This window comes from Juglans microcarpa x Juglans regia, chromosome 3D (genome assembly GCF_004785595.1).
Source record: "Juglans microcarpa x Juglans regia isolate MS1-56 chromosome 3D, Jm3101_v1.0, whole genome shotgun sequence".
NCBI lineage: Eukaryota > Viridiplantae > Streptophyta > Magnoliopsida > Fagales > Juglandaceae > Juglans > Juglans microcarpa x Juglans regia.
The window spans coordinates 6284442-6303476 of record NC_054598.1 but is presented as its reverse complement, the minus strand read 5'-3'; the positions used below and the strand labels follow the sequence as shown (position 1 = coordinate 6303476).

General features: G+C 39.1%; 2 protein-coding genes across 2 annotated transcripts; one reads left to right on the top strand and one right to left on the bottom strand.

Moving 5' to 3' along the window:
* Positions 1 to 521: 521 nt before the first annotated feature.
* LOC121254266 (protein MCM10 homolog) lies at positions 522 to 8164 on the bottom strand. Its single transcript, XM_041154236.1, has 11 exons — positions 7932 to 8164; positions 7576 to 7756; positions 3996 to 4070; positions 3574 to 3811; positions 3371 to 3495; positions 1947 to 1980; positions 1792 to 1838; positions 1522 to 1662; positions 1349 to 1413; positions 1192 to 1264; positions 522 to 1095 (listed from the first exon to the last, which is right to left on the bottom strand). The coding sequence occupies exons 1-11, from the start codon at positions 8023 to 8025 to the stop codon at positions 927 to 929; spliced, it is 1242 nt and encodes a 413-aa protein (XP_041010170.1). The 5' UTR covers positions 8026 to 8164; the 3' UTR covers positions 522 to 926.
* Positions 8165 to 9214: 1050 nt separating this feature from the next.
* Positions 9215 to 14404, top strand: LOC121254264 (beta-galactosidase 13-like). Its single transcript, XM_041154235.1, is given in 20 exon segments — positions 9215 to 9675; positions 9813 to 9908; positions 10013 to 10125; positions 10218 to 10284; positions 10397 to 10489; positions 10575 to 10718; positions 10818 to 10912; positions 11026 to 11131; positions 11235 to 11319; positions 11408 to 11526; positions 11612 to 11779; positions 11935 to 12113; positions 12254 to 12363; positions 12452 to 12517; positions 12520 to 12560; positions 12807 to 12914; positions 13043 to 13147; positions 13277 to 13422; positions 13520 to 13865; positions 13974 to 14404. Coding segments are annotated over 20 exon segments (2490 nt in total). The 5' UTR covers positions 9215 to 9495; the 3' UTR covers positions 14097 to 14404.
* The last annotated feature ends 4631 nt before the right edge of the window (positions 14405 to 19035 follow it).

Here is a 19035-nt window from a genome sequence, read left to right as displayed (position 1 = left end):
TAAAAGATCACTGTTTCTTAAAAAAAAAAAATCCTACTTTTAATAGCCCAAGCTTTTGATAATCCCAGCTGTTAGAACTAATTGATATCGAATATAATATAAACAAAAGGCTGGGGACACATCCAGGGGTCAACACCAACTCCATGTGCATAGATGACCAACTTTCCTCCTACCACCTCTGGATTCTACATCTTTGTATCTGGCTATTACATTGATTCAACCCCCTTTTTTGCTATATTAATTAGAGGGAGAAAATCCGTAATTTGAAACCCAATAAGAATACGCTCTAAAAAGCCATCATCCAACTTTTTTTAAAACATATGGGACGACCTTGATTCCTGCCGTCCTACCTATTGTCCACCTCTAGTCAACGTTCTATGAGCTCAGAAAAATACAAGAATAATCCATGATCACTCATCAAGTGTACCTGCTACAAATTACTTTCATTAAAGTTTTACAAATTCTCTGGAAATAGAGTATCAGGGGTGAGGAGCTAACAATGCATGTAACAGCTTAAAGTCTTGAATCTAAAGTATGTTCTTAACATTTAATTCAATTGAACAATCAAATAGGTCCAACATCAAAGGAAAGTGAATTCCTTGTCAAAAAGAATTTCACAATCAGAATTTTACAGGATGCTGTAACCGAGGATTCAACCTTTCTCAATTCTTTCCTCACTAGAATTAATGCTTTATGTACAGATCACAGCACATAATCAGATTTCAATGCTAGAAGCACAATAATGATACTCTGATTGAATCTTCAGAACGTTGGAAAGAGCAGAGCACTGATAAATATTTCCACCAGATTGCGTTCTTTAGGTGCAGTGGTTCTCAACCATCAAATAAGAATTCTATTGTTCTCTCATGCTACCTCCCCAAAATGGGATTTCAACTTCCAACGATTTAGAACTTCAAATAGGACACTCACAATTCTTCATCTGAACTAACAAAATCTAGTTCAATCAACTTTCCTGTATTCTGTCTGATTTTGTCAACCACAACTTGCCCCTGCTGCTGCTCAGTTTTCTTTCTCTTTACATCTGGCTGCTGATTTCTCATTACAGATGATTCTGGTTTTATGGTGGATGATTTCCTGAGCAATGACAGATGAACCGTCAATAACATGGAAAGCAAGCACCAATAGCCTCTATATATAATGATTAATGGAATTTCTAATGCATTGATTCACCTTTTATCTGACATGCTAATCTGTTGCTTAGGTACTATTGATTCTTTATTTGATTTCTTTGGACCCATATTCCCTGCAATTAAAAGGCAAAAGTACCTCAGAAGGAAATCTCAAGAAACCACAATAAGCCTATGAAAGAAGTCCTGAGATCTTAAACCTGTTATTTCAGTAAGGAACCTTATGCCTTGTGAATGTGTGTTTGTCGTCACTTTACCTGCTTTACTGTTACAAAAAAAAAAAAAAAAAATGACCCATCCACAATTAAGTGAAAAAAGAAAACGCAATTACTTTCACATTAGATACAATCTATGCTATCTATGAAAAACAAACCTCAGAGCCTTTTTTAGGCTTTCCACAGACAGCAGTTTTACTGGCTGCATGGGCTTTTTGATATTCGTCCGGTCATTTAAAGGATCGACCATGTAAATCCCTTCAGGTTTGAGAGAATCCCTAAATGCAGTTCTTAGGTTCCTGTTAAAGAAACACACAAGTTGAAGGCACCAAGAAACTAAAAATGAATCAAGCAATTATACTCTTAAAATCATTCAATCGGTATATCTGGCCAAAAGAGTTGAATGATCTTGAACATTAATCACCTACCCTCCCTTGAGCTCCGTTCGGTTTGTGAAATATTTCTCTGGTGCTTTCTGTAGAACCAAAATGGATGGTGAATATTTTATGAGAACTGATTAAATAAAATTACATGGGTAGTTTTGAAGATAAAGCAGTCAAACAGGTTGAGGCATTGTGCTTACCAATCTATGATATTTACAATATATTCCGTTGTGTCTGAAATAACACAAAGACACAAGATATCAGAAGATTTTGTTGGTAAGGCAACACGGAGAATTATAATGGTACAAAATATAATATAAATATCTTGTAAAAAAGACAAGACTACATTGATAATTGAATAATGGGTGCAGCGGCTAGTGAGAAGACAAGTGATCGAGTTTGCCATGAAATACCTTCATACATTTTGATCAAGGACCTCTGATGGTAATTCACAGAGGTACTTTTTTCTGTTCATTTTCCACTTATACACTCACCATAGGATCCTTTGAATGCACACGACAAGATGCTTCTTACAAATCACAGGCTCTCATACTTGAATTTTTCTGAAAAAGTTAATTTACGAATACTACAGAATACCAGATTTTATTATCTTGAATTCATCCAGTCTACTCAAATAAAACTGCAAAGAGATCATTTTTTTCCTTAGGAGAAACTAATCTGATTTTTTTCTTCTGTGAAAAGTAACCAGAGATAGCATATGCAAAGAGGCCATGTGAAAGTCTACTCTCCAGAGAGGAGGTTTTATGTTTTGTATGTTTCTCTCGTAGGTAGAATATATCTGCAGTATTTGTTTCCTTGATGAGAAGGCCATTCAACTTATCTAATATTCTCTATATGTTCTATTGTTAACAATTACACGAGAGAGGTTATAGAGAGTTTATTTTAGAACCAACTCATCATGGCAGATGACACTTCAGATTTCATAAAATGTTTGCTAAGTCTATTTTCATGGAAAGAGAAATGGGAAATGTTCTTCATTTTAGATAATGAAACCATTCCATTACTACCAACCCAAAGAAATACGACCTCTCTGAGATATACGGTTTATGCTGAAAAGGTACAAAGTTGGACTAATTTGGAAACATGGGGCAATTCGGTTTATACCTACTATTCCGTCCGGTTTTTGGTTCCTAGTCTTATTTTATTAGTACCCATGATTGGGGCTATAGTACTTACTATGCATAGGACTACTAAGGTGAAAAGACAGGATCAGCACATGACACACCACTTACACGGAAGCCTACCACATCAACTAGCACAAAAAATATTGGTATTTTAACTTCTTTTTTTTATGATTGTAATGAGCCCTACAATAACTAGTGAGTTTATACATCCGCTTGTAAATAACAAAACTCCTAGTTTGAAACTATAACAAATCTAACTTACTAGGGTAACATTTTCAAGGAGCTGAGTTAAGAAACCAACTCCTAGTAGTCCATAAAACTTCCCATATCCATGTTATTCTTATTTATCCTAAGACTTCCATTAACTGGAGGAATGCACTATCATATTCAATGAAAAAAAAGAACACAATAACTAAAGCGGATGTTATGAGCATTTCATTCCATACCACAAAAAGATGTAATGAGTTCCCATAACCTACTTATTTATGACTATTGTACAAGGCATCCCATCCTTCCTTTTTCCCTTGCAAACTCCATAATCGACTGAAGTACCAATCTTTAAAGTTTGACTAGGAGAATATACACTCAAAGAAAAACCTGTGCCCTGCAAAAATAAAAGGTCAATCTTAATCTATCGGATAATATTAACAAGAATGACTCTCAATACATGACAAGTCCATACCACTCCGTCCTTGCGTACAGAACAATTGAACAGAGCAAATACTGTCCCAGCCTGCTCTTTCCAGTTCTTCTGATAAGCATCACCGAACAAGAAAAGAGAAACAGTGTTTTCATCCAGACACCCAACCTTCCATATACAATAGTTCTTCCCTGTAGAACTGGTCTTTGGAGTCCCTTTCTCGGTCACCACTCCAACAGTTGCCCAACATCCTGACAGAGTGTCCCCAACCAATAAATTCCTACAACATACCCAATATCTGAAATCACTACCAACATTCCATTTAAATCAGATAAAGCTTCATGCATCACTTATAATTACTTCTATTGCCTATTAAAGCAAAACCAAAGAAAATTGTCTACTAAATCAATAGATCACTTCCAGTATTAATGCCTATATGTAAAATGTGAAGTTCAATTTAATACCTCATAGTTGATAACCGAACGAAACGAATATCTGAAAACCGCTCACTGAGCTCTGCTGCACTGACCAATTGGTTCCTGAACAAAGAAAAAAGAACAACGAGGAACATATTAAGCACGGCTTGCCTTCCAAAACCTCCAAGCTACCATACACTTGACTTTGTACTGCATATAGTTGCTCAGAAAACCGCACATGAAAAGAAAAGGTGATCTTGTATGTTGTATCACATCTCAAGGCTGTCTTAAACTCCAAAAGAAAATGAAGGTCACCTTCTCTAAGTCATATTACTACCTTACACAAGTGAAAAAAAACTGTATCGAGCTAAATGAATAAGAAATATCCCTAACCTCAACATCCACCCCCAATTGAAAGTAGTTTTCTTTTCTTTTCTTTTTTCAAAAAAATGAGAAATAAAATGTTCGAAACTAATTAAATTTTGCATTTCTATTTTCGGCAGCCAAACAAAACATTAAGAATAAAGAATACTATATTCATATCAGATGTGGCTAACAGCAGATGGGTTTGTAGAGAGGGTTAGTGGTTGGTGGTCTTCATATCAATTTTTTGATACCCCAAGTTACATTCTTGCAAGCAAGTTGAAGGCATTGAAACAAGACTTGAAGAAGTGGAATTTGGAGGTGTTTGGTCATATTGACAACTAGAAGATTTCACTGTTGGAGGGATTGCAGGAACTTGAGAATAAAGAGTTTTTGGGAGATAATTCAGAAGAGGTGTTATTGAGGAAGGGATTGGTTCTGGCAAACTTGGAAAGGGTCTTGCTATCGGAGGAGATTTCATGGCGTCAAAAATCTAAGGCACTTTGGTTGAAAGAAGGCGATAGATGTACGAAGTTCTTTCACAAAGTGGCTAATTCACACCAGCATAACAATGTCATAGAGTCACTTCAATCAAGCTCTCAGATGATATCTTCTCCTTCTGAGCTAGAAAATCACATAGTACAGTATTATGAGTCCCTTCTCTCAGAATCGGTTACTTGGAGGCCGAAGCTTGATGCTTTGCATTTTGAGGAAATTGATTCGCAGAGCGTGAGTATTTTGGAGAGACCTTTTGTTGAAGAAGAGATCCACAAGATCATATCTGGCATGGCAAAGGATAAAGCGTCAGGGCCGGATGGCTTTTCAATGGGGTTCTTTCAAACTTGTTGAGATATTGTAAAAGGTGATGTTATGCAGATTTTTAACGAATTTCACTCCTTTTAGAAGTTTGAAAAGTCCATTAATACGACCTTTATTGCTCTTATTCCTAAGAAACATGGGGCTTCAACTATTGAAGATTTTCGGCCTATAAGCCTAGTTAGTAGCATTTATAAGATAATCTCGAAGGTTCTTGCTAACCGGCTTAGTCCGGTATTAGAACATATTATCTCCAAGTCCCAAAATACATTTATTCGTGGAAGACAAATTCTTGACTCAATACTTATTGCAAATGAGTGCTTGGATTACAAGTTACAGGAGGGAGGTTCAGGGGTTCCGTGCAAGCTTGACATGGAAAAGACCTATGACCATGTGAATTGGGAATTCCTTTTATACGTGCTTGAGAGATGTGGTTTTGGAGTTCGATGGATTGCATGGATGCGTCATTGTATTTCAACCACCCGGTTCTCAATTCTGGTTAATGGTACACCTGCTGGTTTTTTTGCTAGTTCAAAGGGTCTACAGCAGGGAGATCCTTTATCTCCTCTTTTATTTGTCATAGTTATAAAAGCTTTGAGTAGGATGGTGCAGGCTGCTGTTGGGGGAGGTTTCTTATCGGGTTTTCAAGTGGGCAATGGTGATGGTGGCACTATTGTCATATCACATCTTTTTGCAGATGATACATTAGTTTTTTGTGAAGCAAAGAGTAGCCAGATCCAAACTTTAAAAGCATTGTTACTTTGCTTTGAGGCCGTGTCGAGGCTAAAGGTGAACTTGGGCAAGTCTGAGATGGTTCTTGTGGGTGTGGTTTCTAATATTCTCAAGTTAGCTAGTCTCCTGGATTGTAAGGTGTCCTCTTTTCCAATGAAATACATGGGTCTCCCATTGGAAGCAACTTTCAAGAATAAAGCTATATGGGATGGAATAGTAGAGAAGAGAGAGAAAAGGTTGGCTAGCTGGAAACGGGTGTACTTATCGGAGGGGGTCGTCTCACTCTTATCATGAGTACTCTTACTAATCTCTCCACTTATTTTTTATCTTTGTTTCCTATGCCTGTAGGGGTGGTGAATAGGGTGGAAAAAGTCTTTAAAGCATTCCTATGGGGTGAAATGAGGGAGGAGAAGAAATTACATTTGGTTAGATGGGAGATTGTATGCGCCTCAATTGTGAATGAGGGGTTGGGTGTTTGTAATCTGAGAATTTTCAATAAAGCTTTATTGGGAAAATGGCTATGGAGATATCATTTAGAGGGGGGTTCATTGTGGAGGGACACTATTGATGCTAGACATGGTGTCTCTTGGGGTGGTTGGTGCTCTAAGGAAGTAAGTGCGGGCTATGGGGTGGGTTTATGGAAGTATATAAGGAAGGGGTGGCCATGTTTTGTAAATCAAGTTCGTTTGGCAATTGGTGAGGGCAGTCGTATCAGATTTTGGAGGGATGTGTGGTGTGGAGTCCAGGCTTTGGAAAGGTTTTTTCCGGCCTTATACCGTATTGCAGCTGATAGTGAAGTTTCAGTGGCTGACGTGCATATATTCTCTCATGGCGTGCATCTGTGGAATATCCTTTTTAATAGAGATTTCCATGACTGGGAATTATCTATTGTTTCAGAATTTTTCAGCTTATTATATTCCATGGAGAACCCATTAACACAGCAAGATAGTTTGAAGTGGTGGTCTAATAACCATAAGTTATGTACAGTCAAGGGGTATTATAGCATCTTGACAACACAACTTGAGATTACTCCGTTTTCTTGGAAAAATATTTGAAGGTCTCGTGTGCCCTCTAGAGTAGCTTTTTTCGTTTGGAATGCAGCTCTTGAGAAGATATTGACCACAGACAACTTAAGAAAGAGAGGATGTGTAGTATTGGACTGGTGCTACTTATGTAAGAAGAATGGAAAATTTGTGAACCATCTATTACTACACTGTGAGGTAACAAGAGTGTTGTAGGATGAGATCTTTCTGAGGGTTGATATTGCCTGGATTATGCCTATGAGGATGGTGGATTTGTTGGGATGTTGGTCAAAGTTGCAAGGTTGCAAACAAGTGGCAGCAGTGTGAAAGATAATTCCATTGTGTATTATGTGGTGTATTTGGACGGAAAGGAACGCGCGTTGTTTTGAAGATAAGGAACGCACAAGTACTGAGTTGAATAATTTTTTTCTCCACACTCTAATGTGTTGGTTTTCCACTATTGTATTACATGGGAACAATGTTCAGGATTTCTTATCTTTAATTTATCGCTTTTAGAATGTTTTTAGGAGTTCCTTTGTATATGTCCTGTATACAAGGACTATATCTATTTCATTCATATATATAATATCTCTCTTTTTACTGATAAAAAAAAAAGAATACTATATCACACAACCTAACCGAGTAATTATTAGACAGATGCCTCCTTGTTTTAAGATAAGTAGAGTGGCAGTAACCTTATTCGCAAGCCCGAAAATTTCTCAACCTCAGCATTGCTGGAGGCCTTAGAGCTCTTCAATTTTCCAGATTTCGGGACCGGCTTGGGCTCGTAATCAAGGCAGTCTTGGACAGCGTCTCTAAATACGGACATGTCTGCCTGCCCAGTTCGCCTCGGCGATCCATCATCCGACATATACCCTGAAAATGGAAGGCTATTTGAGACATACCCAAGTGAATATTCTTACAAAAAAAGGAAATCCGACGCACCCAGCCACACTCCACTAATAATTGCTAAGGAAAATTATGAAACTTTGATGCTGAAATGTAAGGGACAGAGAGAGAGAGAGAAGGGGGGGTTAATATGAAGACTTGCCAGGTGCATGTGATGAAGGAGAACCAGGAGGGGTTTCCAAAACTCTCCCTTGGAGGGAGAGAAGGAGATCGAGGTCGTCTTGGTGGTTCGACATTAGTGGCTCTCTCTCTCTCTCTCTCTCTCTCTCTCTCGTCTCCGAGTGTCTCAGTGTTTCTGTAAGACTGCTATGCCCTGAGGAAATGAGGGACGGTTTTCGTTTTCTGTTTTGTCTGTGGAGGGAAAGCTAAACTTCTTGGAGGGAGACAAAACGAAAACTCCATGACGATACGACGTCGTCAGCCAGATTAAATTTTGTAACCAAATGCTATCGTGAAAAAAAGAGTCAAATTCAAGGCGTAGGGACTAGGGTCGCCTCAATAAACCTGTTTAGTTGTCACAACAATCCTACATTACAAAAAATAAGATAAAATAAAATAAATATCCTCAATCCTACTTATGTGCACAAAGTTAATCCCAGAAAAATTCTGACCTCATGTGGATCAATCTCCCTAAAAAAATATTCCTCATGTGGGAAACAATATTGGAAAAAGGTATATGGTAAGAAAAGTAGTTTTATTTATTTTGAAAATTAGTTTGATAATATTATGCAACAAATATTAATCACTTGTTAAGAGTATTTTAATTCATCTCATCTAATCATTATAATTTTTTTAAATTTTTATACAAAATATAATAAACAATTTAATTTTTTTAAATCCCAAAACAATAATAATATTATAAAATAATATTTTATTTAACTTTCATCTCAATTTATCACATCTCAACTCACTATTCAAACCTACCTGATTACACAAACACGGTGTGTTAAAACACTTCAATGGTTAATGCCTAATATGGCCTTCAAAATTCAAATTTAGGAAAGATCATAACAAAGGCCAACTCATTATGGCTTCAAATATTGGAAAAATATTTTCCTATTTCCACTAAAAATGTAGCCAAATCCATTTTTTATGCTTATAAATGTTCTTTCCAATATTACAAAAATAATCAACTTATTGTTGTGAGAATGACGAATTACGAGAATGAATTGTAGCTGTGGAGTACTGTGGATGTTGGCGGTACAGCAAAGAGTGCCAACACAGAGGGTGCAGTGTTAGAAAACTTCCTCAACTTGCCCGCAAATTTCGAGTTCTTTTTATGGTTATTACAAGTCCGAAACTCATTCAAACTTCCAAGAAACTCTCCCAAGAATAGCAACAAGACAGTAATGAAGAAAAAAAAAACACACACACACACACACACACCCAAAAACAACAAAACAAGCACAAGCTCACAACTCTAACAAAGCAATGGTCACCAAGAGATCAAAACAGAAATTCGATATGAAAATTCCGAGCTTTCCTCCAGGCCCTTTATATTTAGCATTTCTTTGACCCTATATCTCTGCCTTTTCATGGAGTTTATGTTTCTGCTTCCGGGTGCCTCCTCCTTCTAAGGAGGCTTCCCGAATTGACTCACAAGCTGTCATATTTATTGTCTTTTTATTTTTTCCTGTTCCTTGGAGTTATTTATCATTATACATATCTCCGAACTGGGTCAGGCTTCTAGTTGAGGAGTCGTTACAATGGCGGTGTCAAGCCGCGTGCTCTTGCTCGCCTTTCTATCTGTTTTAGTGTCAGCCGTGGTTGGCCAAGGAGACAACAAGTTTCAAAACGTGACCTATGATAGAAGGTCTCTGATCATCAATGGAAAAAGAGAGCTTCTCTTTTCGGGTTCCATCCATTACACTCGTAGTACCCCGGAGGTAACTTTAACATCAATAAATATCGACAATCCTTTTGTCTTTTTATGATCTTCATCATCTACTTTTTTTAATCCTCTATTGAGGGATGAGTTTTAATGGATGAAATTAATTTATACTTGTGTTAAAATGGATTTTAGATGTGGCCGGATCTTATCTCAAAGGCTAAACATGGAGGTTTGAATGTGATTCAAACTTACGTGTTTTGGAACATCCATGAGCCTGTGGAAGGACAGGTAATAAAAATGGTGTTGCAGACAGAAAATATTTTGAGTTTATTCGACAAAACTATTGTTATGTGACGGTCTAACTCTTCATCGATGTTCCGAAAACTTGACAGTACAATTTTAATGGAAATTATGATGTGGTGAAATTCATCAAGCTGATAGGAGAGCAAGGAATGTATGTGACCCTCAGGGTTGGGCCATTCATCCAAGCTGAATGGAACCACGGGTTAGTCTTTGATTTCTCATTTTCCTCCTCCTCTCATATGATTTTGTAACTGTGGTGTTAATAATTTAGTTGTTTCAAAATGAAAATTTCAGAGGACTTCCATATTGGCTAAGAGAGGTCCCAAACATCATATTCCGTTCTGATAATGCTCCCTTCAAGGTATCTCTATTTTGCACCACCTTGGTTCTTACTGGTGCAAAACCATTTTGGGAGATCTAACTCGATAATTCAAGGAGGTCTACTGAATTCAGATTTTTTTTCCCGTTTGCAGAACCAAATGAAAAAATATGTGAAGATGATTATAGATAAGATGAAAGAGGAGAAACTATTTGCTTCACAAGGAGGACCAATCATATTGACACAAGTTTGGTTCTACTCATAATTTTCCTTCTCCTCATAGGAAAGCTGATCATCTTATTGACTTTATTGTTCAATGACTCATAACGCAGATTGAAAATGAGTACAACCACATTCAACTTGCATATAGAGATATGGGAAGCAGATATGTTCAGTGGGCAGCAAAAATGGCAGTGGGGATGAAAACTGAAGTTCCATGGATCATGTGCAAGCAGAAGGATGCTCCTGATCCAGTGGTGAGTCTGCAATATCTTTCATTTTCTAATCCAGCAGTGAGTTCTGTCGTTTTGCGAGCCTTGCGAATTTTGACTAAAAGCTCCCACTTCCACTTGCAGATCAATACATGCAATGGAAGGCACTGCGGAGACACTTTCACAGGACCAAACAAACCCTACAAGCCTTCTTTGTGGACGGAAAACTGGACCGCTCAGTGAGTATACCCCTAGTGATTGTCAGTGAGTTTGTTTTTCATCCAATTGTATTACTGTTTTTTGGCTTCTTGGAAATGTTAATGGCTTTGGAATTTTTGTTTTGTAATTACAGGTACAGAGTATTCGGAGACCCTCCATCTCAAAGAGCAGCAGAAGATATTGCATTTTCAGTTGCCCGATTCTTCTCAAAGAATGGAACTCTGGTCAACTACTATATGGTAGAAAGATACCCGACCTTCTTCTCATTTTTCTCAAGGGACCAGTTAATTACCCTGACAGGCTTTTTCCCTAATTTACATCACCTCACTTCATAATTTGCAGTACCATGGTGGGACTAACTTTGGTAGAACAAGTGCTGTCTTTACAACAACTCGCTACTATGATGAAGCTCCCATTGATGAATATGGTAAAGATTTCTAGTAGTGAGATCTCTAGTGACTCAATGAAGCAAAGCTTGTTCAAACACATGGGGCCCTTACAAGTATAATATGCAGGTTTGCAGAGGGAACCCAAATGGAGTCACCTTAAGGACTTGCACAAGGCTTTAAATCTATGTAAGAAGCCTCTGCTATGGGGTGAACCTCATGTTGAAAGTTTGGGCAAGCATACAGAGGTAAGCATCTGAATAGAGTGAATCAATGTAGCTAGCTCCCATCCAACACTGTTCACTAATATGTTTAAGCTGTTCCATCATTAAGGCTCAAGTCTACGAGAATTCCGGATCAAAAATCTGTGCTGCATTTTTGGCAAACAACAACTCCAGAGCGGCAGCAAATATACATTTCAGGGGCGAGACATATTACCTGCCACCACGTTCAATTAGCATCCTCCCTGATTGCAAGACCGTGGTCTACAACACACAAACAGTAACTCCTCATCTCTTACATGTCTCTCTGTATATATAGAAGAAAAAGAAGCTAAATTCTTTGTTATACTGCTCTGTTTCTTCAGTTGTGTATTAGTGCCCTCAATTGCCCATATTTGGGAATGTCTAAGGGACTCTTCTCTTACATAAAAACAGATTGTATCGCAACATAATGCAAGGAGCTTGAAGAAATCAAAGGTTGCAAAGAATCTTAAATGGGAGATGTCCCCAGAACCCATCCCAAGTGTCGAGCAATTGCCAGTTGACTCCAAAACTCCGAAGGAGCTCTACAGTTTTTTGAAGGATACCACAGATTATGCGTGGTACACCACTAGGTAAGCAGAATCTTAATTACCTTACAGGCTAGGCAAAGTATGCATTGGGTTAAGATCTTTTTAACTCGTGTAAGTATTCCAAGCTGGAGCTCACAGTGATGAACCAAAATCTGACATTTTTTTGTCATATTTGATTGCAGCATAGAGTTGGCTCCCGGAGACTTGCCAATGCGGGCTGATATTCTCCCAGTACTACGCGTAGCAAGTCTTGGTCATGCCTTGCATGCATTTGTGAATGGCGAATATGTTGGTGAGCACCTACAATCTAGCACATACATTCTTTCTTTTTACACGGGAAATTCACGTACACAGCTGATCATCGTGCTTATGATTTTCAGGATCCGCACATGGAAGCCATGACGAGAAGAGTTTTGTCTTTCAAAGTGCCGTGAACTTCAAGCCTGGGTCAACCGTATAGCGCTGATTGGCATGACCGTGGGACTCCCAGTAAGTAGCTCCTGGCTTTCTATCGTTCGACTTTGCTTTTATTTTGGAACGAGTAATGCTACGTAACATGACATTCATCCCACTATATATATAAATATGGCACTTATCATCACTCTTGGATCATTCCTTACTCTTTTTAAGAAAAACTCAAAGGTGGAACGATAATGCCACCTCATTATAATGTGTTAAGAATGTAGAATTTTCATTCTAGAATAGGTGCTAACAAGCTGTTCTTTACCTGTGAAGGATAGCGGAGCCTACATGGAGCACAGGTTTGCCGGTCCTCGCTCTGTAACCGTCCTGGGTTTGAACACAGGAACACTTGATCTGTCAATCAATGGTTGGGGGCATCAGGTACCAATGAACCTTTACAATTAACTGTACTCCTTGAAATCAAGACTTCAAAAAAGATAGATGAATATGATTATGGGAAAATGACTAGCTTAAAGGTGATGTTAATAGAATTGTTGCCCATTTTGCAGGTTGGCTTGACAGGAGAAAAGGTTAAGGTGTTCACTCAGTCAGGATCACACAGGGTAGGATGGAAGAACGCCAATGGACAAGGACCTGCTCTTACGTGGTACAAGGTATGCTAGGAGAAACATGTCCCATTGGCGCTTTTGATAACAAACTGAAGAAGATACAATATAGTACATTCAACATTTGTGGTATTACAAAAGCCTTTACATATTTATACACACACATTCTTGTTGCAGACATATTTTGATGCTCCTGAAGGGAATAACCCCGTTGCTATCAGAATGAATGGTATGGGTAAGGGGATGGTTTGGGTCAATGGAAAAAGCATTGGCCGTTACTGGGTGTCCTTCCTCTCTCCTCTTGGAAAGCCTTCTCAGTCAGAGTAAGTAAAGCTACTAGTAAATTATGCCCAAGGGGATATAAATCTTCGTGAAAAGCAATCTAAGTCCTCCCCCCCTTCAATTTGCAATGTTCATCAGGTATCATATCCCAAGATCCTTCATCAAGCCAACAGAAAATCTCCTTGTTGTATTGGAGGAGGAGAAAGGGAACCCAGAAGACATTGAGCTCGTACTTGTCAATAGAGATACTATCTGCAGCCTCGTAACTGAGTATCATCCACCCCATGTGAAGTCGTGGCAAAGAAAGGACAGTAAAATTAGGCCTGTTGTGGACACTGTGAAGCCAGCAGCTCAACTGCACTGTCCAAACCACAAAAAGATTGTTGCTGTGGAGTTTGCTAGCTTTGGTGATCCTTATGGTTCCTGCGGAAGCTTCGCTATGGGCAAATGCAATGCTCCAATTACCAAGGAGGTTGTTGAGCAGGTAAAAGGGATACTGTTCCCTACAAGTTACCTTGTCACATGAACCTATTTTCTTATTTTCTTTGCCAATTCAATACTAATTGTCCTGCACTTTTTTGGCTTTGAGCAGCATTGCTTGGGAAAAACTACCTGTTCAGTTCCAATTGAACGAGAGCTTTTCAACAAGGACAACGATGCATGTCCGGATATCAAGAAGACACTTGCTATACAAGTGAAGTGCGAATACAATTAGCATTAAAGAGGATGAGATCCGAGTTACACGAGTGTTTGCATGCGATCATGGGTTCGAATGGTGTCTGTCTGTTAAGCTCATGCATGATAGTTTCAATGGGAAAGCAGGCTCGAGAGTTACTGAAGTACGATTTTTTTTTTTTTTTTTTTTTTTTTTTTTTTTTTTTTTTTTTTTTTTTTTTTTTTTTTTTATAAACCAGTAATCGAGTACTTAAATTCATGGTTGTATTCACTTTTTTATATCTTTTTATTTTGCTTGATCCCTTCATAAATATACATGCGGAATTACTCTACGAGGTATTGCATCCATTGAAGATGCAAGTTGCACTCAGAGCAAATTGATTTCATACACTCCCATTCTTTTTCCTTCTAACATCTTCAGTCTGCATGAAAGGGTGCAGTCTTTTCACCCTTCGAATGTCAGGACAAGGATCAACTAGGAATGGAGTGGAATATTTAAGGGCGTTTGGAACCAAACTCGATTAAAGACTACTTCTTAACTGCCATTGAAAAATAGTTTTCACTAGTCTAAGTTAGATGTACTCCCAACGCCCTCCGTAAACTCCCTTATATGGGCGAATAGCCCTCATGCCGAATGGCACCACCCCGGTCCTCAGGGACCATAGGATCCATGGTTGGAGTCTGGAGATACGATCCCCCAACTATTAGGACAGCTACCCTTCTTTTTTAAAAAAAAGAACCAGCTTGTCAAATGGAACGCTCAGATATATCTAGACAACCTCCATAAAATGCCCGTGGAAGGCAAGGCCACCAACGAGCGCCGGTACTTTGATGAAGACGACGACATGATATTTGCTTTCTACTTAATTTTGCTTTGTTTGTAGGGCTGATAGAACTCTTCCATGATATTTACATTTTTGCTGCACAAAACATGAGATGCTTTCGCAATGCAGACTGACTTATGCAGAATCGCCCTTGATCAATTATCTCAATCAGAGATCAGAGAGTATTCTGTTTAATGCAGTGGGTGATTATAACAATCGCCACTCTTTAACTCTTCACCTTCCAATGGCATTGTTATTTCCGATTACGCATCTTACTATTTATAAATGCATTGAGAGACATAATTTATTATGGTAAATTATAAGATTTTATTACGCTTAATAATTGGGTTAAAATTCAATTAATATTTATAGACTAAAATGTATCCAAACCCGTTAGACCCAAAGCCGATTGTCTATGAACTCCAAGTCATGCACGTCTTCTTCATTAAAGCACAATAGGTTTAGAACTCCTTTGTCCTCTTCACATTAAGTTTCTTAAACCCAACTGTATATAAATCTGCTTCTCCTTCGTGGAAATCGTGTTATGAGGTATCTTGAATTCTGATTGAACAGTGCAAGTGTCGTAGGTTCGCTCGAGCGGAGGTTCACTCAGCTCGAGCGAAGTTAGACAGAGAGCTTCGCTCAACATTCGCTCGACACTCAGCTCGAGCGAATTCAGACAGAGAGCTTCGCTCAAGTATCGCTCGACATTCAGCTCGAGCAATATCCAAGTCAGAGAGCTTCGCTCGACCCTCGCTCGACACCCAGCTCGAGCGAGTTCAGGCAGAGAGCTTCGTTCGACTCTCGCACAACTGTTGGCTTGAGCGAAGTGCAGAATATCTACGTTCGCTCGACACTCGCTCGACGTTCGCTCGAGCCAATGTTCACAAAAGTGAATTCTCACTTTTCCTATAAATATCAAACGGCACCTCTTCTGCCTCAAGGACTTCAGAATTCATTTGGCTTGTTTTTTAGTGTTTTCTTGAGAGAGAAGTCTAGAGTGAGTTTGAGAGATAACTTCCTTGTGAAGTTTTGTTGTATTGATTTGTACTCCATCTCTGTTGATAGTGAAATCTTCGATACCGACCCCACCAGTGGACATAGGCTCATTTTGAGTCGAACCACTTAATTCTTGGTGTTATTTCTGTGTGATTGTCATCAATTTCTTTCGTTTAGTTCCGCTACTATACTTCGTGTTAGTCTTAGCTACACTTATTCCCAACAAACTGGTATCAGAGCTTGGCTCAGGATCTGGGATGGCTATGGCTAAGTTCGAAGTGGAGAAATTTGACGGTCAGAACAGTTTCAGTCTATGGCGCATCAAGATGAAGGCTTTACTGCGACAACAGGGCTTGTCAAAAGTATTAGAAGTCTCGGTATCTGAAGATTCTCCGGCTCCTTCGAAAGAAGAAGAAGAAAAGGTACACAGTACTATTCTTTTGTCACTATCTGGTGGAGTTTTAAGAGAGGTTGCTGATGAGGAGACTGCAACTGGTCTCAGGTCGGCACTTGAGAATCTGTACATGAAGAGATCTCTCACTAACCGGTTGTATTTGAAACAACGGTTATACACTCTCAAAATGAAGGAAGGTACTCTTATTTCTGAACACCTAGATGAATTTAATAAAATCATTATGGATCTGAGGAACATAGATATTAAGCTTGAAGAAGAAGATCAAGCGTTAATTATTTTATGTTCATTACCCACATCTTTTGAGAACTTTGTAAATTCCATGTTGTATAGTAGAAATACAATTTCCTTGGTAGATGTAAAGTCTGCTTTGAATTCTAAGGAGTTGAGGAATAAATTGAGTGTGAAGAACACTAATGAACAAGCTAGTGGCTTGTTTGTTAAAGGGTCCTCAAGCAGGAGTAGATCGAATGACAGGGGTTCAGAGAAGAATAAGGGGAAATCCAGGAGCAGTTCACAAACAACGTTTAGTAAGAAAAACGTCAAATGTCATTACTGCCATAAGTTTGGTCACTACAAAAACGAGTGTCCAAAATTGAAAAATAGAGAGAACTGCACTAGTTCATCTAATGCCGTTAGTGTTGCTGATGATAGGTCTAACGACCTAGATCTTGTTCTAGCAATTAGCGACTCCAATAGTCGCTTCAGTGACAAGTGGGTCATGGACTCGGCTTGCACTTTCCATATGTGTCCCAAGAGGGACTGGTTCACTAACTATGAATCGGTCAACGGAGGTTCTGTTTTGTTAGGGAATGATATGGGTTGCAAAATTGCTGGAATTAGTTCAATCAGAATCAAGATGTTTGATGGAATTGTCCGGACATTGTCTAATGTTCGACACATTCCAGAGTTGAAAAAGAATCTTATTTCTTTGGGTACTCTTGATTCTCTGGACTACAAGTACACTGGTGAAGGTGGAGCTATCAGAGTCAGTAAGGGCTCTATGGTTGTGATGAAAGGAGATAAGACAAATGATCTTTATTTCCTTCAGGGCTCTACAGTGACAGGTGCAGCTGCAGTGTCAGTCTCAGATGATCCAGATACAGATGTCACTCGTTTGTGGCATATGCGTTTGGGTCATATGAGTGAAAAGGGAATGTCAATTCTGAGTAAGCAGGGTTTGTTATGTAATCAGAAGATAGGGAAACTGGATTTCTGTGAGCACTGTGTGTTTGGCAAACAGTGCAGGGTTCAGTTCTCTACAGGGGTTCACAGAACCAAAAGTTCTGTGGACTACATTCATTCTGATATTTGGGGCCCATCTTCCGTCCCATCAAAAGGTGGAGCTCAATATTTGCTTACGTTCATTGATGATTTCTCTCGGAAGGTTTGGGTCTACTTTTTGAAGTAGAAAAGTGATGTATTTGTCAACTTCAAACAGTGGAAAGCTTTGATTGAAAATCAGACGGGCAAGAAAATCAAGCGACTTCGCACTGACAATGGTATGGAGTTCTGCGGAGGTGAGTTTGATGAATTCTGCAGAAATGAGGGTATTGCCAGACATCGTACAGTTAGACATACTCCACAGCAAAATGGGGTAGCTGAACGGATAAACAGGACCCTCTTGAAGAGAGCTCGCAGCATGCTTTCTAATGCAGGCTTGGCTAAGGATTCCTGGGCTGAAGCAATCAACACGGCCTATTACTTGGTCAATCGCTCTCCAGCCACAGCGATTGGTTTGAAGACTCCGAATGAGGTATGGTCTGATACTCCTGCTGATTATTCAAATTTGAAAATTTTTGGTTGTCCTGCATATTTCCATGTTAATGATGGAAAACTTAAGCCAAGGGCAAAGAAGGGCATATTCATTGGGTATGCCAGTGGGGTGAAGGGATTCAGGTTGTGGTGTACTGATCATAAATCACCCAAGTTTGTGATCAGTAGGGATGTCACTTTTGATGAAAAGTCCATGCTTAGTCCGAGGAAGGAGAATTCTGAGTCTACAGGACAAGAACAGGATGTTAGAAAGCAGGTGGAGTTTCAGGTGGAAGCATCACAAGGGCTGCCCAACGGCGCCCAAGATCATGCTATTGAAGATGAACATGATTCTGATTCAAGTAGCGGCGCACAAGGTGAGCAAGACTACAGTATAGCGACTGGTAGACAGAGGATGCAGATTAGACCACCTCAGAGGTATGCTCATGCAGATATGGTTATGTATGCTCTTACTACGGCAGAGAATATTGTTGGTCAGGAACCTTCCAGTTATTCAGAAGCTGTCAAGAGCGTAGAATCTGCACAGTGGTGCGCAGCTATGACTGAAGAGATTGAGTCTCTTCACAAAAACCAAACATGGGATTTGGTTCTGTTGCCAAAGAAGGTAAAGATTGTTGGCTGCAAATGGGTTTTCAAAAGAAAAGAGGGAATCCAAGGTGATACAGATGCAAGATATAAGGCACGCTTAGTTGCTAAAGGCTTCAGTCAGAGAGAAGGCATCGACTTCACTGAAGTCTTCTCTCCAGTGGTGAAACACAGTTCGATCAGATTACTACTAGCTTTAGTAGCATTGTATGACTTAGAGCTACGGCATTGATGTTAAAACAGCGTTCCTACATGGTAAACTTGAAGAGACCATTTACATGCATCAGCCAGAGGGATTCATTGTTGAAAACAAGGAAGATCATGTGTGCAGATTGAAGAAGTCTTTATATGGTTTGAAGCAGTCGCCAAGGCAATGGTATAAG